Here is a 24,859-nt window from a genome sequence, read left to right on the forward strand (position 1 = left end):
ATATATATATATATAAAACATCAATTTCATATTGCTGAACCTGTGCACTGATTTATCATTATGATTATATAAATTCTAAAACAAAGAAACATTATGGCATAAAATAAATGATTTTATTATTATTATTAAATTAGAAAAATGCAAAACAGAGAAACATTTTCACCAGTGGTCACAGACTCAGATACCACTTTACATATGTTGAAAATGCATATACTGTAGTAAGAAATAGTTAATCTTGTTACAGACCCTTTCGTCCAGATCATCTTCACTGTCATACATGTCCTGTGGCGTCTCCCATGTGTATTCAACATGGATCTGAGAGTTGAACTTCCCACTGTGGGCCAATTCCAGCTAAACATGCACACAAATAAAATATAAGAAATCAACAGCCAATTCACTGACTCAATTTTGACCAGACTGACAGATATCACACTATTAGATAGAGATTCAAATCCAGCTCTATTTTTTATTTATTTGTTTGTTGTCTTCATACTGTAAAGAGTCAATGGTTTGATGATCCCTCATTGTTTATTTGGAAACATTCATATTTATAACAGCTACTAGGTTTGTTTTATATGATATTATTATATGCAAGGGAAGGACAAGGGAAGTTCCTTATGAAAACACTGTCATATGAGACTTCAGGATATTAAACGGGATAAAGTTCAACCTAGTCAACTTAGGAATAATATCTCTACAAACATGTGCTCACATACACACAAAGTCAATAAAAGCTTTGTGCATTATGTGATACTCACCAGTTCGACACACAGCATGTGCTGCAGTCTCTTGGCAATGTCTAGAGCCGTCTCACCCGCTGAGTTCACTACAGGACAATCAGAACAAAGGAAGGGTCAAAATCAGGACAGATTGATCCATTTATTTGTCTGTTTTTCTATCTATCTTATCTATCTATCTATCAGTAAGTATACAAGTTGAACTCAGTCTGTCATAGTCTGTTTATACATCTATGTATGCATCCATATATCTATCCATAATTTTTATAGCTGAATTTGCATGTATGTGATTACTGTATACCTGTGTGCCAGTTCGACAGCATGTGCTGCAGTCTCTTGGCAATGTCTAGAGCCGTCTCACCCGCTGAGTTCACTACAGGACAATCAGAACAAAGGAAGGGTCAAAATCAGGACAGATTGATCCATTTATTTGTCTGTTTTTCTATCTATCTTATCTATCTATCTATCTATCTATCAGTAAGTATACAAGTTGAACTCAGTCTGTCATAGTCTGTTTATACATCTATGTATGCATCCATATATCTATCCATAATTTTTATAGCTGAATTTGCATGTATGTGATTACTGTATACCTGTGTGTAAAACCGCCTTTGCTTTGAGCAGAAGTTTCAAGCACTCTGGTTTGTTGTATAATGCACAGTAATGAAGCGCTGTGTTTCCTTCTGCTGTCTTCTTTTCCAGACAGCCACTGAGAAACACAAACACAAAGCGGTCAGCTGATGGACATCCTACCATGTACTGACAGATCCGTGACAACAGTAGATTTCTCTCACCAGTTCTGAGCTAGAAAATCCACCAGAGCCAGAGAAGTCTTCTCAGACATGCGCACAGCTAAGTGAAGACCGGTCTCCTTCAGGTCCTGTTAGACACAGAAGAGAACAAGTTAAATCTACTGGCTGCTGCCAACCAGCCACTGTCTCGGTGAAACAAACGTACTGTTATTCACCAGTCCAATAAATCACAGCAGACTGGATGAAGAGTGACGGAAAAGATTAATGAATTAGTCTGCAAGTTGGCGTACAACAATTCTCTACTTCTGAGTATACGTGTGTGTGTTAAAATAAAAATTTTGGTGATTCAGTCACTGAATCATTCAAGTCAAATTCTGTCTCTATTCTGAGACTATGGCCAAATAACACACACATACACAACACAAACTCAAACACAAGTACAGCAGTCAGTCATTACACAGCTTGTGTTCACTTCCTGAGTGGGCTGAGGAGAGGGAAATCTGATTAGAGATAGAAAAAAAGAGAGGAAATACAGAATTACAGAGAGAGAGTGTGAATGATGTGTGATTAGTGACGTATAACCACACAGATGTCTCATTTTTACTTATACAGTTAAAATGATCAAGAAAAATTAAACATCTATTTGACTAAACCACAGGAAGTCTCTGATGTGATGGATTGATACCTTTGAAAGCTCAAAACATCTCAAGAAATGTCTAAAGCATGAGTGACAGCATGTTTATAAGCCTTGATGTTTTTGTTATCATCATTGTGGTTGTGGTGTTTGTGTATATGGTTGTATTGAGGATCTCACTTGTCCTTCAGGTGTGGCCACTGGTTTAGACAGGTCCTCTCCCTCTGCATAGAGCTGTAGCAGTGACGTGAGATCTTTGTTCCTCACAGTGTCATACACATGATACGCTTCAGAGTGTTCTTTTGGGAGGACGTAGCGTCGCTCTGCATACTTCGCTACAATGTACTCCTTCCTCGCAGTCCTGAGATGTGCAAAAAAATCCAAAATGAGGTAAAAAAAAAAAAAGTCTGAGCTGAAAGCGAAAAAAAGACTGCACAATAGGACTCACATGTCACTTTTTGGAAGGGGCTTGACTGCATCACTGGGCATGTTAATTTCCATGATGTCATTAAACTTGGCGTTTCCAATGCTCACTGCCAACTGTGAACCAAAACACAACTGATAAACAGATGTTTGCAGTAAAACACTGAACATATGCATCCAGCTTTATGTTAGGTAATTTATCTGTAATCTAACTGACAACAAGTAACTAACTAATAAATAACACTTGTGTGCAGGAGCACTTGCACTGCTTTACTGTCAGAGGTAAAAAGTTTATATAAACATGTACAGATGTGAGCGAGACACATGTGAGTAAATGCTGACTCAGTCCCAGTGGATTATGGGTAAAAAGTTCAAGATAAATGTGATACGTACCACACAAAAAGAACAACAGTAAATGTGCAGAAGGTAATGGACTGTATAATGAATGGAGCTGAATTATCTTTTTAAATTTTATGACATCACACACACGTGTGTGTGTGAGTGTGAGTGTGTGTGTGTACCAGGAGCTCAGATGTGCTCAGCACGTCAAGAGTGAGAGACTGAATTCGTGAGTGATGTACTCCAAGCTCACGATGGATTCCTGAACACTCGATACAGGTGAGAATGCCCAGGTTAGTGGAGAGCCAAGTGGGTTCTAAAGAGTACAACACACATCATTCAAACATTTCTTTGCCACTCTTCACTGACCAATAAAGTGTTTTTTAGAAGCTCTTCATAAAGAGGATACAGTAATTTTTGGGAACAGACATAATGTTATGCATTGCTTAAATATTTCATTGATCTAAATAGTTGTGTAAGAAACACACAAAACTATTTAAGTCTTAAATTAAATGTCTCTCTCTAATCATCATTTTGATTTGATTTAGAATAACATAATACATAGGATTTCTGTATTTGAGGCCATTCTCACAGAATGCATTTTTGCATTTAAAAATAAAAAGACAGTAGTCAAACACGTCCATCTAGCACATTTTCATAAAAAAAAAGGAAATGCATGGAATGCAAAATGCGTTCTGTGTGAATGGCCTCTAACAGTATTTAAATGCATTAGGATCCTCTTTTCGAGACCTGGAGCTCCACAGTCACAGCAGGCCTCATTGCCTGGCAGGTTTCTCAGGCCTGAGATCACAGCTCGGACAAGCTCCTGCAGACCACTGTCCTGAAACTGGAGCTGATCTCCTCCGAGAGCCGTGTTCAAGGCCTCCTCCTTACTGTTCTGCAGCACAGAAACCCATCTGCAAGAAGACAAATGAAGGGATTACAAAAACAAAGACGTGCATTCATCTCAATAGGTGACCTTTCAGATACATCCGTTGTATCTTTAACATTTCAATGTCTTTCTTTATCTTACTCTTTCCTTTTTATTCTCTCTCCTCTCTAGAAGCAGGTTTTGAACCTGCTCTCTCCTGCATGTCTGTTCATGCCGCTTTGCAGTATATAATAAAGATTTCTATGTATATGGGTGTGTGTGAGCGTTCAAATTTCTGCACTTACATCATGCATTCTTGCTCGTCCTCAGCCTGGAAATGGTATGTGCGATTGTCTGCAAGGACAGAGAGAGAAAGAGATAAATAGTGTGCGCTTGGTGGGCCTCTATGCAAAGGAAACATGGAAAAAACATACAGAAAAAAAACAGGTCAAAACTAGCCACTCAACTTATCTGCATTTCATGATCCACATACACCTACATACTTATTCCTCCAAACTGTATTTACATACTTCTGAACACCTATATGCATAAAACACCTCACCTGGTTCACATACTGTATTTCACATCAGATTTCCCTGAATGCATCACATACCGGTCAGTTACACCAGCAGCACTGAATTATAAAGTCTATATATAAAATTGTGTGACAGCAGTGTAGCATACTACTGCTTATAACGTACATTGCCTTCTGTTTCACTTATTTCTAAAGATTAGTAGGCAGTATAGTGTGTACCACACACTATTCAATCATTAGCATGCTAGTTTCCCATTCCAAACAGTCCTTTTCTTCATACTACAGCAGAGATGAAAAAGGGTCAAAGGTCAGAGGTCAACGTACGTGTAACTAAATCAAACGTTCTCTTTTCCTCAGGGTTGGGCCGCACCTGACACGTCAAGAGGTTGAGCTTTGCGGGTGGTCTGTTGATCTGAGAGTTAGAGAAGGGTCATAACATGTTTAAAGTGCATACTCATCACATATGTGGTCACTCACTAAATCAAATGCAAACAAATCTCACTTGCATTTATGCTGTGTGCAGGATTAATGCTAAAGATGTGAGTAAACGCTTACATAAAGTTACATAAAGTTAAATACAATAAGTTAGCAGTGTTAATTGCTAAAACACTGAAGCTGGAAGCACACAGACATGTAAGCAAAACCAGTGAAGTTTTGGTTTTTGACAATGTGGATGATTCCAGATGAAACACTTGTGTTGTGTTTTTGGCCTATAGTTTGTGGTTCTGAAAGGAAATTGCTAATACATGAGCGATGAGTCTTTTCTCATACAGCATGGGGAAATTTGATTTGCAGGCCTCTGAAGCTCAAGTAATCACTCTAGAGACTAAGAACAGGAAACTAAATCAAACGTTCTCTTTTCCTCAGGGTTGGGCCGCACCTGACACGTCAAGAGGTTGAGCTTTGCGGGTGGTCTGTTGATCTGAGAGTTAGAGAAGAGTCATAACATGTTTAAAGTGCATACTCATCACATATGTGGTCACTCACTAAATCAAATGCAAATAAATCTCACTTGCATTTATGCTGTGTGCAGGATTAATGCTAAAGATGTGAGTAAAAGCTTACATAAAGTTAATGGTTGCTAAAACACTGAAGCTGGAAGCACACAGACATGTAAGCAAAACCAGTGAAAGTTTTGGTTTTTGACAATGTGGATGATTCCAGATGAAACACTTGTGTTGTGTTTTTGGCCTATAGTTTGTGGTTCTGAAAGGAAATTGCTAATACATGAGCGATGAGTCTTTTCTCATACAGCATGGGGAAATTTGATTTGCAGGCCTCTGAAGCTCAAGTAATCACTCTAGAGACTAAGAACAGAAACAGCCTTTGTGTGTCATTACCAATGTCAGTTTGCGATTTGTGCCCATTAAACAATAATCACACAAGCAAGAGTACCGATTACAGCATAGTGATTCAGCCATAGGATTTTATACAGAAGGTTTGTAAACAAAAAGTTAATATTAAGTACCTTAAATTCCTTTTAGCAAAAAAGATTCAAAAGCTGTAATATAATGAAGTATGTGTAACTGGAAGGTGTTTGTCTTTCTCAAATCTCACCGTGCTGTGTGAAATGGTGAGACAGCCATATTTTACCCCACACTTCCTCTTCTGCCAAACCTTTCTGATCCTGAAACACAAAGATCATGGAAAAACCCTAACAATCCACATTCAGTATTCATCAGTATTAGCATAATACCTCCATACTAAAGGGTTAATGCAAAGAAAAAGAAAAATATGTTTTACTTTTACTTCTAACGATTATTTTTTCACAGAGATAAAATGATCATATTCAGGGGTTCTTGGCATCAAGATTTATATAGTTGATTTGAGAAGCAGAAATAACTAGTAGCCAATTGTTAACTGTACTGATTCAGTAGCTCTCTAGTGAAGTTACAGTCAGTAATTTACTGACAACAAAAATGGCATTGACATGTTTATTCTGATGCACTGATCAAAAACCTAAGTAGTCTATGTGGGCATGTGTGTGTTTTGTGAGCTGTAGGTTGGCCTTAGAGATTTTAAGAGAGTGCAAGTAAGACTCTAGTGCAGTAAGAGACTAAACCACATTTAATAGAAAACATCTGTGTGAGAGGAACACTGTGACAAACACACATACACACACTCTCAGCTGTGAGCCTGGAGTCACAAAGCTCAGACTGATGCTTTATGCTGCTAACTATCTGTGGTGTACGACTCTCAGGATATTATAACTCACTTCATTTATTCTGCTTCCAGTTTAAGAAGAGGGCATATATATCATTACATTCACAGAGCAGTGTGGAGAGTGTTTCCTGAGAAACACACACTCACCCCATGTGACTAAAAGCAAACAGGAGCTGAATACTGCATCATGTCTGGAAAACCTTGAATAAACTCAGGTAATAAAAATAAACAGTTGGTCTGTTGTTGTTTTTGGGGGATTGGTGACCTTCTCAACTTGGGGAAGTAGACAGTAATGTTTAACTCACCCATCGCTCTTCTTAAGAAGGAATCCAGATTTCTCTGTGCCATATTTCTTATTGCCTTGTGGTTGGTGGATGCTATATCCATGGCCAGAGTTCTTCCTGTTTAGAAAATCCTGTGAAGACAGAACAACATTTATTATTATAACTGTCATCATCATCACCATCATCATCTCTGAACTTGCTGAAATAGAGTCTTTAATGCCAATTATGGCCACAGATGAGCTCTTTTGAGCTAGAAGTTGTGCATTCTGGGAGTTGTGTTTACTTTGGATATTACCTCTTTGCCATCAACCTGTAGTTGTGTTCTGAGTGAGTCACGCAATTGAGAGAGCTGCTTTACTTCTTCATCCTGCTCATGACGAACCTGTGAACAATCACAGTAAAGTGATATGGGGCTTGTTTTTGTGCTACACAATGTGACTGGTCTTGTGAATAGTTAACGTAAGTTATACACATAAACAAAAATACATTTGATAACTGAGCAGTTTACAGGCTTAAACTGGAACACGTCCCTTCGTTTTGTAATCAAGCCCAGGACCAAACCAACACAGCCAGAAATATTTAACGTAAGTTATACACATAAACAAAAATACATTTGATAACTGAGCAGTTTACAGGCTTAAACTGGAACACGTCCCTCCGTTTTGTAATCAAGCCCAGGACCAAACCAACACAGCCAGAAATACTGCAGTACTCAAAGCCTGTTTAAATTATGGCTTTGGCCCCCAGTACAAAATTCCAGCAATTTCTTCAACCAGTTTCCATAGTACTTTATAAAAGGAAATTATTCCTTTTGGAAAGCTAGATTGTGGTTGTTTCATTTTTGAGTTTCATTTCCATTTATGTGCCAAATGCTGATGCGTTATGATCAAAAGAGAGCAAGTTGAAACGGGAGAAATGTCACTTTAGAAACATTACCCGAACCAGTTCTGTTATAAAACACGGTCATCTCAACACCAATTCCACATGCCCTATCCTGCCTTCTCCTCATAGTATCAACTAAATGACAAACTTTGATACAAGAAAGATCATTTAATGAACACCATTATTATTGTTGTGTGATATTCACTCTAGACCGTATCAAATCTCTCTACAACCATGACCAGACAAGACTTGCAGAAAGAGTAATAATGCTGCTGGGAAACATCAACTGATAAATACTGAATATAATGTTTTAAAACAGCTTTTGGTTTATTTATTAGGGAGAATGAAGTGAGACAAATCTAAGAATCTAGACGCAATCAATATAATAGCTTGGGTCCAAAACTTTCTAAGTTTCCTTGCCATCTGCTGCTTACATAGGAAGCGGGTTTCTAAGGGAGTATCCTAACCATCATGAAACAGACTTTTGCAACTCTGTGTGTCATATGTCTATGCAAAGGAATAATACAAGCAACATAGCATTCCGTTAACATGTTGCTAAACTGTACACTTTAATTGGCTACCTAGCACACATTTGTAACATATTAAACTGTTTTATTCATATTTTTCAGTACTCATCCTTCATCTTGAGTATTTTATTCTTTCATTAATCTTGTTGAAATGCATTTTGGGATTGCTTTCTCTTCAAAAGATACATGCAATCAGACTTTAAAAGAGGAAAAAGGTGGCAACATACTTTTTGAAGCTGTCTATGATGTATTAAAATGCTGTCAAGGTAGGCTGCTGACTAGATTTTTTAACAAAGCTAATGTGTGTGCAAAAAAGATATACATATTCAGTAGAAATTCTGTAGAAAGTTAGTCTTTCAAACTAACTGTATCAGCCAGACTAGACATGTAAAATCAATGATAAAGTGTCAATGATAAATCTTCCTCGAATGGAGTTTGAAGAGTCTTATTTCATCATATTAACACTATGCCAGCTCGTGACTAACATGAGAAGCGAGATAGTTTCAAAACACTGAAGGTGTGTATGTGTCTGCGCACATGGTTGGACTTTCTGCATCACAAAAAGAAAACAAACAAAAACAAGATAAGCCATTATGTCTGCTTATCATCTCTCTAATAAATCTAAGAAAACAAACCATCCAGTTAGAGCTTCCCATTTACAACCCACAGCAAAAATGTATGAAATTTATGAATATATTAAACTACATTTTTATTTATTTATGTAACACACTTTGTCAAGTGTGGAGACTATGTATGTTATTCTATCTAAAAGGTACTGGGATTGACAAGTCTATTACCGTATGTACAGAGGCTGCTAACTTCTCCACAAATGGACCCAGGTGCTCGGCAGCCTTCAGTCCATCCTGGAAAAAACTGAGAAAACACAATCGCAGTGTTTAGCCATCTCAAATGTCAGTGACATCAATACACACACCCACAAAGCCACAGAGATTCAATCAATATAAACACAGCTGTTGAATGATTAGCAGGATTAAATCTTCACTGTACAGTTATTCAAATTCCTTTGAGATTCATATGCTGAACCCAGTCTTATAAGGGGCCTTAACCCAGAGTTAAGTGTAATGTGAAAAGCATAGTTTTGTACTAAAACCAACTTAGGTTAAATCTGCAACTGAAAAGAAAGCTGGTGCTTCTAGAGGATCTTAATTTGGTTTAGACGTACTTAAGTTGGGCTTGAAAGTACTTAATTAGGCTCTGCAGTAGATCTGGACCTTGACGAACTTTCAGCTCCTGAATCTTCAGTAAATACTATCAAACCAGAGAGAGAGAGGGAGAGAGAAAAAAAAGTCTGTCATTCGTCAAAGGACAATCCTACTCTTGTGTCCCAACATTGTGACTCAGCACAAAGCTACAGCAGATGAATCCACAACAAACATGAATTAAAGGGTAAAATGCACTACACAACTTCTTTGCAATGATTTGCATTCTGGAGGAGTCAATGCTAGTTGCCAAAACCAGTCTGCAGACTTTGGGCTGTCAGATTTCACAGATAATTGTGTAGTGTATGCATAAACATGAGTAAATGACTTTATGTAGATTAAAAAAGGTGAAAGGAGCCACTGGGGATCAAATGCTGTTAAGTTTCTGAACATTCTGTTTCTAAGCAATCTGTTCAAATAAATGAAAATTTACTCTATGCATATATGGATACAGGAACTTTCCAGTTAATTATGGTCACATGGTCGGTCAGGTTTGGAAGAAATAACGCATGTCTCCACTATAAAAAGAGAGCAAAGTGGAGACATCTGGAGCTCTGCGGCTGGGAAAGGGAGCACTGTAGGACACTGAAAATCCCCCTCTCTTTCATTATTCCTCCACTTCACTCCTTCTTTCCTTATTCTTTCTATTACCTCAGCTGGGTTCAAGCGGCGTAGCCCAAATTTCCCCAGTCCTGCTAACTGCCACGCACACAGTATATGGAACTTGGACATATCGCCACAGACATGTGGAGTGAGGTCATCAATAACCACACATGAACACAATGTGGCCTCAAACAAGAGTGTCTCTCTCAAAAACACCCCAAAGCCTTTTGGTTTTAGGTGACTTCACACACTGCCACACACTTACTGAATTTACAAAGAATATGCTTAATACCGCAGAGAGGTTAACAATCTGAGGTAACCCAGGAATGACTTTCTAAGACACACACATACAGCTGCACTAACTGCACTTATTCTCATTGAGACGCTCACACAATGTGGTCTTGGTCAGGTTCATTTTGCACACGTTTCATAAGTCTGTTAACCGGCCGCCCTCATATGGCCTCTTATACCTCACACATCTGCAGCTGGAAGTTCCTTCTTTCTCTTTCCATGTCCTCTGCTGTGTCTGTTGATTCCAACCGAATCATCCCATGCTGTTTCTGTTTCTCTCTCCTTTCTTTCTCCAGCTTGCCTCTGAAAAGCCGAAGTGAAAATGAATGAAGAAAAAGAGAAAAGAACATAATGAGACACTAGTTTAGCTGGTGGACTTGTCTTTTAGACAAGTCAAGTGGTGGTCTTGTATTAAATATTATAGGAAGTTGTGTACCAGGAGAACAATTTGACTCTGAAACTCACATTTTAGCATCATAATCCTTCCAGCTTTTCTCCATCTGTTTTTTCAGCTCCTGAGAGAAAAGAAATACACTATAAGAATAAAGAATTTTGTGCATATATACACACAGACAAACACACATTAAAAAAGTTCACACTGTGTCGCCTTAAAAGCGTGATGCAATAACAAAGGACACCTCATTGTGGACAATTAATATTGTGCAAGTAATAATATCAGGGTGTGTATCAAAACTCGATCTCAGAGCCCTGCAATATGTCTCCACTCATCATACCGGTTAAACTCAAAGAAAGGTGTGGTGCAGTTATTGCGTTTCTGACATTTGAAAACACAAACCCAAACAAGCTACTTGTCAAACCTTGTTACAAAACATGACGCACTGTTGACTCTTTAAAGGGATGAATTTGACTTCCTTAGCTTTATCAACTCTTTAATTGAATTCAATTATCAATTCAATTGGGGTTTAATGTGACGTTTTAGTCTAGTATGATGACAGTGTGACACAGGTGTCTGTCTCACTCACCAGCCTGCTGTCTCTCAGCTCAGTCTTTAGCACGTTCTCCAGAGGGAAAGAAATGATGTTGTTCAGGTTTTGCACCTTAAGAACCATCAGAAAGAAAACATAAATTCAGGCAGACACACACTCGAGAACAAACAGGTATGTAGAAATAATGTAACAGAGACATACACCAAAAAGAAACTAAAAACAACATCTGAAAGTCAGCCAGATCATAGTGCAAATGTTAATGTAAACTCTAACTCACTTTTCAAAGTGAGTGCTCACATTTTTACCCTGCAAGGCATAACCCTCCCTATAAAGCCTAGTCTGGATGTACAAATGCTCGCAAACCATAAATCTGCATTATAAAATTGCAAAAGGTAAAACTCTGTTTGGGATTTCTCCTTGGCCAAGTGCATAAAAGTGCTGAGCAAGTATAAATCTTCCTTAGGAAAGAATGTGCGAGGAAAAACCCACTGCAGGACGAAAGAAGAATCAGACCGAATCATTTCAAACAAAGGACAGCCTTTCGGACATATTTTCCATTTAAATGTCATTTTAAAATGCACTGACAGCATTGTTAATTTTTTTTATTAGTGTGTTTATTATATTATGTATTATTATATATTATGTCATTATATATAATAATATATAATGACATAATATATAACATTATATACAATGTCATTATATTATGTATATTTATTATATACAGCCACTGTGCTGTATAGAGACAGGCATTGGTACTGAATGATAAAAAAACACCTTGCTTGACCACCAAAAAAGAAAAAAAAAAAGATACTCAAACCCAAGTAAACACTTTCACACAAAACATTAAATACATATTGTGCTACACAAAAGTATAAATTAAAAGTAATCATGGGAGTCACCCCATAATGGTGCTGGATATGGATTTATAACCTTGAAAAATGGATGTTATAAATATAAGTCTTCATGAATATGAAAAATGGGCTTGACTCTGAGGGAAAGTTTAGCCTCCATGCAAGGACGCTAAATCTAATGGAGTTTATTTTCTTAGCAGAGATTCTGTTGTATTTTTTAAGCTGTGGTTCCTGTCCCTGGTGATCGTTTGATTGACAGCTCAGTGGTCAGACGCTATCCACTCATGCTCTCGGGTCTGGTATAAATTACCATCACCATAGAAACTATCAGTGGGAGGGTTCTGGGCGCTGTGGTTTGAGGGGCCCTCGCCTGCAGCTGTTGAACCCCTGCTGACACACACACACAGACAAAACTACCTCTCCCAGTCCCATGTGTACTTTGTACAGCTGGAAGTCTGCCGTTTCTTATTCAGAAATATATCCAGAAGACAAGCCACACAGGCACACACCCAAAGGTGCTTTTTTAATAATAATACTGGCAGGGCAGACAGTACTTGAATAGCTTCCTCTCAAAGGTGGAAAAATATTCATGTTAGCCTTGAATTATTCAGGTAATTAACATTTACACTTCACTGAACTTTATGATGCACCTGGAAGCTAAATTTGGGGTAAGAAATGAGAAACTAACACTTGACTTGAATACTTGACTACAATATGTCTGCTTTCTCTGCTGAACGAAATGGGTCTTAATTGGGATAAAAAAAACAATATTCAGCTTCATGTCCCTTTTATTGCGTTTGTATTTGTATTTGTAGTTTCAGAATGGTGTCCTGCTCACCAGATTTTTGAAGAGTGCAGTGATCTCTCGCGTGAACACAGCCAGGTTCAGGAAGCCTGTGGATATCTCGTTGTTATCCTGCGTCAGGTGACTGTTCCCCAGATTCTCCAGAACCTCTGTGTACTGTTCCTTACTCTCCACATGATCTGGAAACACAACATCACACAATCAAAAACAAGACAATCCTGTGACCTTTCTGCAGATAACCGGAGAAACTAGAAATCAATATAAAACTGTTTGGAGTCCACTTTTCTTCTGTAATGTTACACATTTCCATGAGGAAAAAGGATATTCAATGAAAACAAATGTAGGGTGAGAGACTTGATTTTATCAATCAGGAATTGACAGGATTGTGAAAAGCCTCTATAGTTCAGTCTGAAATACAGTCAGTGTATGTACTGCATTTGCTCAGTAATATTGTGAAATATTATTAGCATTTAAAATAACTGTTTTCTATTTTAATATATTTTGAAATGTAGTTTATTCCAGTAATGGCAAAGCTACATTTTCATCAGCGTTTAGTCTTTAGTGTCACATGATCCTTCAGAAATCATTCTAGTATGCTGATTTGGTGCTCCAGGAACATTTCTTATTATCAATGTTGAAAACAGCTGTGCCGGTTAATATTTTTGTGGAAACTGAACTGATTTTTTCAGGATACTTCAAAATTCAAAAGGATTTATTTGAAATATAAATATTTTCTAACATTATAAAATGTCTTTATATGACTTTATCAATTTAATGCATCCTTGCTGAATATTCATTTATTTAAAAAACAAAATCTTACACCAAACTCTTGAACAGCAATGGAAAAAATATAGTAAGAAAATGGATAGATTTAGATTTCTTTAAAACACAATTTTTTTGTACAGCAGTAATTTTTATACATGATAACCTTTATCCATCTTCTGAAACCGTGTGATCTTGCAAACCTCACCACATGATCAAATGAATAGAGGAAAACAGGATTTTGTGATACAGTGAAAATGATACCAGCTGAAGCACAGTGAGCTCCTGGCAAGAAAACTAAAATCACCAATTTGGTGCTCCAGGAACATTTCTTATTATCAATGTTGAAAACTTTATTTTTATTTTTACGTTAATATTTTTGTGGAAACTGAACTGATTTTTTCAGGATACTTCAAAGTTCAAAAGGATTTATTTGAAATATAAATATTTTCTAACATTATAAAATGTCTTTATATGACTTTATCAATTTAATGCATCCTTGCTGAATATTCATTTATTTAAAAAACAAAATCTTACACCAAACTCTTGAACAGCAATGGAAAAAATATAGTAAGAAAATGGATAGATTTAGATTTCTTTAAAACACAATTTTTTTGTACAGCAGTAATTTTTATACATGATAACCTTTATCCATCTTCTGAAACCGTGTGATCTTGCAAACCTCACCACATGATCAAATGAATAGAGGAAAACAGGATTTTGTGATACAGTGAAAATGATACCAGCTGAAGCACAGTGAGCTCCTGGCAAGAAAACTAAAATCACCACAGGCTCAGACTGTACTACAGATCAAAGAGCTCTCAGCTCCACAGCTATAAAATAAACAGGTACACTTAGATAAGAGCCAAAGCAAAGCCAAACCATCCTCACTTATGATGATCACAAGTATTTGTGGGAGCACATGCTGGACTTTCCAAGGGAGCATCCCTGGAATTAGCATACAGTGCTATAGCTAAACATGATGGAGACATTTTCCTGGATTGAAATTCGCTGTCTTTTCATAAACAACATTCCTATCAAGTAATCATTGCCCTCTCATTCTAGGGGTTGGGTTAAGGCTTTGATTGGTTGATCAGGAAACTGTTCCAGGAAAAACAAAGGACTTGATTAAGGAACACATACTACTTGGGTGCATCACATGCATTGTGTCCTGATCCCATTTCACCTGAATAAATTACTTTGTAGTGTCAAAAGCACATTAAACATAAACAGGAGAAATCCTCATGTCAGCATATTGATATCTATCAGGATATCGGTCTAGACTCTAAAGATTGTGGAAATGTAAGATCACTTCCTTAATAAATAAACTTGCATTATCTGGTTTTGGGTTGAGTTCCGTTTTTCAAGACAGGACAAACAACTTAACGACAAAAATAGGGGGGATTTTTTTGTGGAGTTAGTTAATCGAACGTCTAGCTGACACTTCCTCTTCTGTGGACTTCAATCAACAGTGTTTTTCCAGTGAGTCAGTCCAGCTCAAACAATACTGCATTTCACTCGCAGGCGCCAAGCACTCTAAGGACCTACCTTCCCTGATCTGGAAACAGTTTTATTTTCTCAACAGGCATCTGTGAGCACTTTCAGACACAGTTTTAATTTGTATTGTTAATTCATTTCTTGACATGTTTGAGACCCTGATCTGTTCCAGAGATGATATGTGAAGCTCAAATGAACCTTGAAGCAGATCCTGTTCCTGAGTTTTTAGAAAACTGACCCCTATATCAACACTTTAAAGCATCTGCCACATCTGTGTTTGTGTTTGCATGTCTTCAGCAACATTTAGTCCCGGTCAACAGCTCTGTTTTGAACTGTGACACTGTTAGATTACAGACAGACACATGTTTAGACTAAATATACAGCTCTCTAAATTACCTTCATAGAGTACCCTATTCATACCTGAAGTGAACTCATTCATAAAAATCTTTCAACCCTCACTGAAGATGAGTTTTTATTGCTCAACATATGAAAATACATACATAACTTACAAAAACAAACTAAAACTAACATTCATTTTCATGACTCCATTAATTAAACATAAATAAAGTCCACAAATAAATTTTAGTTTTCAATATATGGTATATTAACAACCCACCTGAATAAAGAGAAAATGCAACTTGATAGCAATAACACTAGACTAGGCCATTTTTAAAATGATACCGATTAGCTCATTAACTTTGGCAGGTCTAAAATACTAGAAATAAAATTAAAAATAAAATGGATAAAAAAAATCAATAAAAAAACTACTAAACTAAATTGATTAGATAAATAAATAAAAAATAATTATAACAACATGGATTTGGGGCATCATTCATTTTCTCAGCACCAACAGTACCCAATGAATTTCACCCCAAAGTGACTCATAGATTTGTTCACATCAACAGAAAGTATGAAAAATACTAATAAGTAATGCTAACCACTAACAAAACAACAAAAAGACATTTCTATCTATATATATATATTGACCCAAAAATCATCATGGACTCTGGACTCAAACACTGGTTTCTAACCAGGATGAGTAAACAGAGGAAAAAAGAGAAAAAAAAAGAAAAAAAAAGTAAAAGCTCTAAAGACTAATAAACCTGCTTGACGCTGCACAGAACTGATACCTGCACTAGCTCTGAATCATTAATATGAGCTACAAAACAGCATTCACAACTTCTCACACACAACCAACTATATCCTGCCACAGTGAGAAGGATGGGGTGAATCAGAAAGAGTGGTGTTTTATCAGGTTCAGGTTTGGTCTCACTCCTAAACCAAGTTTAGCTCCACCACAAACACACAGTGGCAGGAAATTGAGGCCCCTCAATAGTCGTGTTACCGGAATGAGACATCTGATTTCAGTTAAAAGAAAGAGAGAGAAAGAGAGAGCGAGTGACGACGAGGGGGGAGATGATAAAACGTAGGGTCTCCTTTGCGTTTAACTGAACTGTGACTCACAGAATTGAGAAATGGGGCATGCACCCTCAGAAATGAGAAGCAGGCAGATCTGAGAAATGTTTCCCAGAAACCATTATCATTCCAGTCAGGACTTTTGTAAGCACAACATAACATTATAAATAGTGTATTGGCCAGGTCTGTGGGGCAATTTCTCATTTCAGAGAGGAGGAGCAGATGTAAACACAGATATCCCCCTGACAGTTCAGTACGGTAAAGACGCTGATGGTAAAAAAAAAAAAAAAAAAAGTACATATTTGATCATATGATAAAGTTTCAGCGTACATGCAGCCAAACTGCTTACTGAGGTGTAACCAGTGGCCATGTGCGTTGTGCAGTGTGAACAGAATAAGGCACTGAAACTGTGTGTGTTTAACATGGCATAAGGTCATTAAGAGAACTCTGAGGTTCATTAAAACAGTGAAGCAAGTTTCAGTGGCTGTTATTTTCTACACTCTGACTCGGTGTCAAAAACAGGAAAACACACAATCTGCTCTAGTGGTTGTGATGTCAGTGCAAGTCTAGGCCCCAGTTTCTGTCATCTTTCATTAGTGTGACAGAGAGAGTGAGACAGCAAAAGTAAGAATGACCTCAATGCAATTCTTTTAGGAAATGTGTTTTTGGAAGACTTTTTTCACAAATCTTACTTTTTCATTTTAACGACTACTGTAGTTTAATTAAGCATCTTTATGGCATCACAAGCTGACTCTTATGTAACAGTCTGAGGTTTGAATAAGTGATACTAAGTGAACCAGGCTTCCTGAAGATCTCTAAAAAGCCACCTCATATTATTCTAAACTCCCAGAATACATATTTTTGCTTATGTACTAGACCAGTGATTTTCAACCAGTGGCTGGGGTCCACCAACAGACATCAGCAAACTTCCAAGGGTGCCTCAAGACGACTTAAAATGTTTTAAAATATGACAAAACAAGCATTAAAATCAGGTAAGACAAGTAAAGAAAATCTTATTTTTTTCTTTTCTTTTTTTTTACTTGCTCAAAAAAAATTTTCTTTGAAGAACCACGGATCCCACATGGGAGTAATTTTAAAAGTGTGACATCTAGACCTGAAAAAGTAATGTAAATTAGTAAAATCTTTATTAATCTACTAATTAGTAACACTTTAGTATAGAGACAATTTCTCACTATTAAATAGTTGCTTATTAACAGGCCTATTATTAACATAATTGGCTGTTTATTAGTACATATAAAGCACATATCATTTAATCCTATCCTATACCTAAACTTAACAACAACCTTACTAACTATTAATAAGCAGCAAATTTGGACTTTATTGAGGTAAAAGCCATAGTTAATGGTTTGTTAATAGTGAGAATTGGACCTTAAAATAAGGTGTGACAAAATCTTTTAACATCAAATATACATCTTTTTGTAGTATTGCCAAGCTCCAACATATTTCATTTGGTAGAAATGAAATTTGTTTAAAAAATATTCTTCATTATCCTTCATAATCTTCATTCAAACAGGTGGGATCCCTGAAGAACATTCAGCTCTTAAAAGGTCTGGAATCCTGCAATTTAATTTATAGAAACTAGGAGTGTTGGGCCTTCACATATTGCTGTGGACAATGAAAAGTCTTGGAGTTAAAAAGGTTGAGATTGAGAAGCACTGTACTAGATGAAATAATTCAGCAAACAAGAGGAACACAAAGTTCCAAAAAATAAGACTGTACTCACTGAGTCCAGAGTTGTGGATGGCTTTTACAATTTTCTTCATCCTCTGTAGAGACATCTGGTCCTGCTCTAGAGACTAGTGGAAGACAGCAGAGAAATGAGAAAAACGTTAGAATAGAAATTCATTACTAGCATCAGCATCAACTACACTCTTCAACTTCATGTAATCATTGGCACAAACATGTTTAACTGGTTGCGGGGCAACACTTGACTGTTTTTACCGAACAAATATCAGAACAGTTGTCAAGCAGCCTTTCTATCACGTCAGGTCACCTTGATGATGTCAGAACAGGTAAGCTGTGAATCACAGGTGAATCAAGCCTTACGAAAGACAACGACAACTCTTAATGACTCAGAACAGACACTGTTTACAGTAAAGAATTAGTGCACTAGACAGAATGAGACACACCTCCGTGGGAATCTAACCAGAGTTCAAATATCAGTGGTTACATCATGTTTTGGTGTATTAGGATTGAATCACATCAGTTTGTTTAACTTCTTTGGTCAGAAAGTGTCTATTAAAAATGAAAACATGAAACCTGAATGTGAATATCACAATGAAGGGTTTTAAACCACCTTGAGTGTGCGACCTTACAACACACTGACGTATACCTGCTGCTGTCTGCCAGAGATTGTTTAGTCTGATCAATGTTAATAAATCAGTGTCAAAACTTTCTTTGGATCTGTTCTGTTTTGTTTCTGTCTGTAGCTTTTTGGGCAACATCCCAGACACATGGACGTATGGGATCCAGTGATGTATAACTCAGAATCTCACACACTGAAAACTAGAGATCGACCGATATATCGATTTACCGATATTTTTCCCGATATTTAAGCATTTTACAATAATCGGATATCGGTTTTGTAATATCGGATTCACCGATAAACACGATGTGGATGTTTTGAAAATTGCGCGCAGGATCGCCATTGCACCACGGCATCTGAGGGGAGAGGAGACAACAACAACGGCGTGCACAGGTACTTGATTTACTGTAGTTAGTAAACTTTAACATAACAGCCATTAATGCACAAATTAGATGTATTACATAAATGCCTGATATGCAGTTTATGCAGCTTAGCTTGAAGAAATAGAGACGAACTCACGGAGTCACGTAAGATAATCCGTCAAGAAGGCATTTCATAATCTAGAATGACAAAAAACATTATTAGTAATTCTGATATAACATGCCAGTTGAGAAATGCAATAAAATACAAGGTTTTGTTTGTTATATTTCAATATTCCAGAGAATATTATTCAGTGAATTAAACTTTATAACAGTAAATAAATATCGGTTCTGCATATCGGTTATCGGTCACATAAACACGCAAATAATTGGTATCGGTATCGGTTATAAAATATCAATATCGGTCGATCACTACTGAACACCAGACAGGTTAATGTTTTTACACACAGACAGTCAGACGGCACACACATGACCTGTCGTTTACACCGGTATCAGAATATTTCCTCAACATAAATAAAAAAATTTAAAAAAGAGATGTGTGGGCATGCGGGTTCTTCCAAAGAAGCATGTGTCCTACTATATGCTTATTACTTCCTTGTGTTAATTTTCCCAGTTTACTAGGGATTTAGTTTTATTTTCCATCTTTTCCTGGTATGAGGAAAAACCTGAACAGTGCTTCGACCTTAGGGTTTTTGCCAAATCTCTTATCAAGCGTTTTTTCAACAATGTTGAAACAGATGGAAGACAAACCACTTAATCAAAAGGCATTTCCCACGTACAACGGAGGTATGGATTTTAAGTACATAATAAATACACTTTAAAGTGCCCTATTGAGTGCGTTTGTGGTCGCCTCAGGATAAAAGTTCTCTCAAAAAGGTTCATCGCCATTATATTCAAGACTTCAAAAGAGTGGTTTTGGGGGGATTTAAACCCCACATGATGGATGTCAAACATAAAGTAGAGGCCTTATTTTTACATATTAAGTTTTAACAGCTCATAAAACTAAAATAATTAGCTTTGATGTAGGCCTACTGTCTGAACAAAAATGGCTCATTGATATATTTAAGGCCCTGTGAAACACTATTTTTGCAGCCATATATTTTTCATTATTTATTTAGTGTAAATTTGTGTTCAAGTTAAAAGCTGTAACTCTAATCATGATCCTTATTGTTTTTGTGCCTAATAAATAAAAATAAATAATATCATCTGATCATTATGTAAAAAGATAATGCTTACTTAACTTCAGCATATCTACTTTAATAGCTTGCATTGTGAAGATGTTTTTTAAAAAGTAGCTTCATCATATTATTTTCTCTACATCTCTAACAATAATTATACTGAATAATGGCATTATGAATGTTAGTACAAACATTCTATCTGTCTGCATCAGTGGAACAATAAATACATCATCTTTAGCATGTGTAGCACCAAATGGAAAAAGTTCATTTTTCAAGTTTTCAAGTAAAGTTCACTGCCTCCTAACCTCTCAAACATTGGTCACTAAAGCCTCGGTGAACTGACGACACTAGGATACGTGATCCTGTTAGCGGCTGGGGGAGTCATCTATACTACACTCAAAGGGAGTGAGGATGGCCAGAAATAAATGCATTAATCACATCAAATCTGCTGACTCAAGGTATGACTGCAGTGGGTATGTGCTTACATCAGATGTGAAGTGATGTATGATGACAAACAACACACACATATACACGCATAAAAATACAAACATAACATACAAAGCATAATCTTTAATTCAATAAACATCAAAAGTTTGCATTGCAAACTCATCTGTCCTGGGGTTTCTGTATTTCCGTGGCCTCCTGCAGAACATTCAACATGCTGTCAGCTATCAGCCAGAGTCTCAGAAAATGGAAACATAAAACAAACTTTGCCTCTCAAACCCAAACAAGTCTTCAAACACTAACCTTGATGAAAACACACTCAGATATATACACACGTTGCCCCTGGGCATCAAACACACTTAACCCTTCACTTTGAAGCTTTGAAAGACTGTAACACACTCACAAATTGATATATTTACACAAGTAATCTGGTCATACACGGCATATCTGCAACATCAGGAACTGAGCAGCAAATTTATAATCCTGAAAAAAATACTATCACACAATCATCTCTGACTCATTCAAGGAAACTAAAGTTACTTCCATCTTCTCATTCTGTGTTAATTCTAAAGAATATTTCCACAAAAACCTACGTATTAGTTTCATAACTCCTTGTGTTGCTCAAATGCTGCTTGAAGGCATTTTTAACCATTTTTTCATTTACATCCCATAGTTTACTCATCCTCATGTTTACTCATTTAATTAACATAGTTTACTCATCCTCATGTCATTCCAAACATGCTTGACTTTCTTGTGCAAAACACAATGGGAGTCATGTCAGGATGTCCAAGCAGCTTTTCTCCCACACAATGAAAGTGATCATGATTGTCCCTGTTCCCAATCTACTTTCACTGTATGGAAAAAGCAACTTGGACATTCTGCTAAATATCTGCTTTTGTGCTCCATGTAAGAAAGTCAAACAAGGGGTGAGTGAGTAAATGATGACAATTCATTCTCTCATTCCAGAAATTTGTTGTTCAATAAAAACAATTGAAGAAAATGTTCTTCAACAAAAACAACAATTATTGGGGGGGGGGTTTAAAAGCATTTTAATTTAGATTAAAGTTGACTTATTTTAGTATATTAATAATTTTTTTTTTTTTAAATACTTTTGTGTCATCCTGCGGCCCCCTTGAAAGTTTGTTGAGGCCCCCTAGTGGACCACGGCCCTCTGGTTGAGAACCACAGATCTAGAACACTGAAATTCCTGAAAAACCCATAAACCATTTCTGATGAAAAGGCGGAAACAAATGAAAGGCTTCCACTGTCCCAACATGCCCAGCGTTATCACTTGCTGGCAGAGTTTCTCTATTCTCCATTAATTTCCACACAAATGCCTATAGATGAACTGGCGGCTAAAGACCCACATTAGGTTTATAAGACCTCATAACAAGTACGGAGTCTGTTATCAGTCCTGCTTTTCTGTAATTGATTATATTAACACTATTTCTCAATGAAATGATGCAGCTGTGAAGAGATCCTGTGTTTGTGCCAACGTCATTCCAGTCTTACTGTTCAAGACTGAAGACAGCAATTACTTGACATACAAGTGCCCCGAGCAAGTTTACTTGGCCACTTGAAAATAGTCTATGTCTCTTCCTTATTGTGACTCCTGTGCCATCCTCTAACTCTAAACCATAACATAAGCCCATAAAGTGTACAATGGGCAATTCAAACCACTATTGCTTATAAAACGATTCATTGGCAACAGTTTACTAAATGGCAAAAGGTCAGTTCTGTTGTTCACACAGGTGTCCTCCTTGAGTAACCAACAGGTGTAGTTTACATTATCTATGGACATTCTCAACTAACCTTGGCAACTTTAATACTTTTCTTAGTTTATTTTCAGATAAATTAGATTCAAAAGGTCACCCTGACTGATAACTTAATTTAAAAATTAAAAGGATGGATTATTTTATTACCCTACGAAGTGCACACGTAAAACAGGTTAATATAAACTCTGCCACCAAATCTTCAAGGCTGAATTCAAAATAATACTGTTTTGCATATTAAAAAGTCTTGACATGAGTGCAAAGGAAAAGGTTTCTTGTGTCAGAGATTTTCACAGAGATTGAAGGACAGGGATTCACTCAGGTGTTGTCCACCTGCGCACAGGTAAACACCGCGCTTGCACGCGCCCTTACCTCTTCGAGAGCGGCCACGGTGCTGCGACAGTCGCTCATTTTAGACTGGAATCCAGAGCTTCCCGGAGACGATAGGTCCTCTTTCGCCAAAGAAACGAAATCCGAAATACTTATTTTCTCCGGCATGTTTCCAGTTGCACAAACCGAGGAACTTAAAATCCTAGCAAACGTAGTGAAAACAACAACCTCAAGATCAAACAAAGTGCATCTCCATAAAGTCCTCTAAATCCACAAGTGAGCGTGATTGCCAAAGCAGGGGAATTAAAAGTTGTTTCATATCAGCGACAAAAGGCGAAAGTGTCTTTTCTTCTCCGTGTTCCGCCGTGTGAAAGAGTCGGTAAAGTGTCTCTGCCCCTTGGTCTTGGTCTACTTTCTCTGTGTCGCGCGAGCGTTCAATACAGCGCGTGCCGCGTCCAGATTGTGCGCGAGGGGAGGGAGTCATTCCATCATCACGTGGGAATGTTTGTATGCACTGACGAAATGAATAGAGCGCGCGGAGAAAGAATGGATGTCTTCAGATTCATTTTTTGGCTTTTAGAATGAAACATGAATCCATTTGTTCTTTGAGTGTGAAAATATTAGTCCTTTTGAAATGACTCAAAGAGTCTTTTTTATTATTGTAACACTTCTATTGAAGCTATTTGAATAGGCCGATATTGTCTTTCTTATTCATATGGTAGGCCAGTATGAAGACTGTTTTGTTTAAACGTCAGTGTGTCTTACAATATTCCTAATATTTGCCATAAATGAAATTGTTTTAGAAATAACAACATATCCATAAAATCAATGTCAAGTTCAAAGGGTGCAACCTAGCTAGCTTTAAATGTTTTAATCCAAAGCAACAAGTAATCGAAAACAAATATAAAGCAACGTAAATATGATTTCTATTTAAGATTTTTGTCTTGTTTTGTTTCTATTTGTAATTTGGTTGTATAGACAGATGAAAAATCAGTGCATTCTGCACATATGCAGGCCTTCAATGGAGCATTGGAGCATGGTGCAAATTGAAAAGGATTGTGCATGCACTTTCCATCTTTATTCAAGTGTCAATGCAGATAATCCATTTCCTTAAATGCACTATGTGTGCATGAATGAACATGCTTTTCAGTCTAAAGTTTAAATTAAACCCACCACTGATTTTTAAAAAAAAAATCAAGTTTGCTTCACTAACACAATTGGTGCCTTTTCATGTGCAGCCTTTATATTTGAAAAGGCAGACTGAATAGTGCCGCTTTGTTGCTTCAGAGCAACGGAAACTCGTAGTGCTTTGTACTTATATTCCACAGTGTTCTGAATAACAGAATTTTCATAAGACAAATATTGTGAATTGTCTCATCCACCTCCCCTGCAGACATCATAGAGGTATGCCGGTTCTTCCCGTGTCCTTTCAAAAGCTGCACACCTTATCTTATCCTTTAACAATACAGTATAATGTTACATTGATGCAATGTGCTGGACAGGTATCAGATCCGACTTTATCCCTCTAGGTATGCACAAGTATTTCATGGTGTATAATTTGATTAGCCTGAATAAATAAATTACACCGTTTTGGACAGCATTTTTTCTTCATAGTTGGAAATAAAAGCATGAAAAGACCCTTCAGACTGTTTAAAGAGTCATAAGGCTTGATACGTCAGACTCTGTGTGCATGAAAACAGCATTCCTGCACTATGTAATTGTTTCCGGCTTTCTATCTTATTTTTCCTTAAAGACTGAGTCAAACTTAAAAAGTTAAATACATGTATCTATGTCTCCATATGTAAAATGCAGTGATTTATACAATGAACAAGGATTTATACTGTAAAATTACCTCTAAAATTACCAAACATGCAAGAAACTAAACAT

General features: G+C 36.9%; 2 protein-coding genes across 2 annotated transcripts in view; both read right to left on the bottom strand.

Annotated features, from left to right (window-relative positions):
* LOC107721588 (arf-GAP with SH3 domain, ANK repeat and PH domain-containing protein 2-like) overlaps window positions 1–831 on the bottom strand; it is a 5,302-nt gene extending 4,471 nt beyond the window's left edge. Inside the window, exons 1-2 of the mRNA XM_016529685.1 lie at window positions 759–831; window positions 247–351 (exon numbers count right to left, since the gene is read on the bottom strand). Coding sequence (XP_016385171.1) covers window positions 247–351; window positions 759–776 — 123 coding nt within the window. The 5' untranslated portion in view covers window positions 777–831. The remainder of the gene's footprint in view (window positions 1–246; window positions 352–758) is intronic.
* A 196-nt stretch (window positions 832–1,027) lies between these two features.
* On the bottom strand, window positions 1,028–23,427 carry LOC107721750 (arf-GAP with SH3 domain, ANK repeat and PH domain-containing protein 3-like). Its single transcript, XM_016529915.1, has 20 exons — window positions 23,015–23,427; window positions 18,287–18,359; window positions 12,901–13,046; window positions 11,245–11,319; window positions 10,727–10,776; window positions 10,441–10,564; window positions 9,331–9,416; window positions 8,945–9,020; window positions 7,034–7,120; window positions 6,760–6,869; window positions 5,849–5,918; window positions 4,616–4,703; window positions 4,062–4,110; window positions 3,636–3,802; window positions 3,068–3,201; window positions 2,572–2,663; window positions 2,304–2,484; window positions 1,532–1,617; window positions 1,331–1,446; window positions 1,028–1,110 (listed from the first exon to the last, which is right to left on the bottom strand). Exons 1-20 carry the CDS (start codon window positions 23,138–23,140, stop codon window positions 1,028–1,030), a joined length of 2,019 nt encoding a protein of 672 aa, XP_016385401.1. The 5' UTR covers window positions 23,141–23,427.
* Window positions 23,428–24,859: the final 1,432 nt, after the last annotated feature.

The sequence above is a fragment of the Sinocyclocheilus rhinocerous genome, unplaced genomic scaffold (genome assembly GCF_001515625.1).
Source record: "Sinocyclocheilus rhinocerous isolate Xijiao unplaced genomic scaffold, SAMN03320098_v1.1 scaffold432, whole genome shotgun sequence".
In the NCBI taxonomy this organism is placed as follows: Eukaryota; Metazoa; Chordata; class Actinopteri; order Cypriniformes; family Cyprinidae; genus Sinocyclocheilus; species Sinocyclocheilus rhinocerous.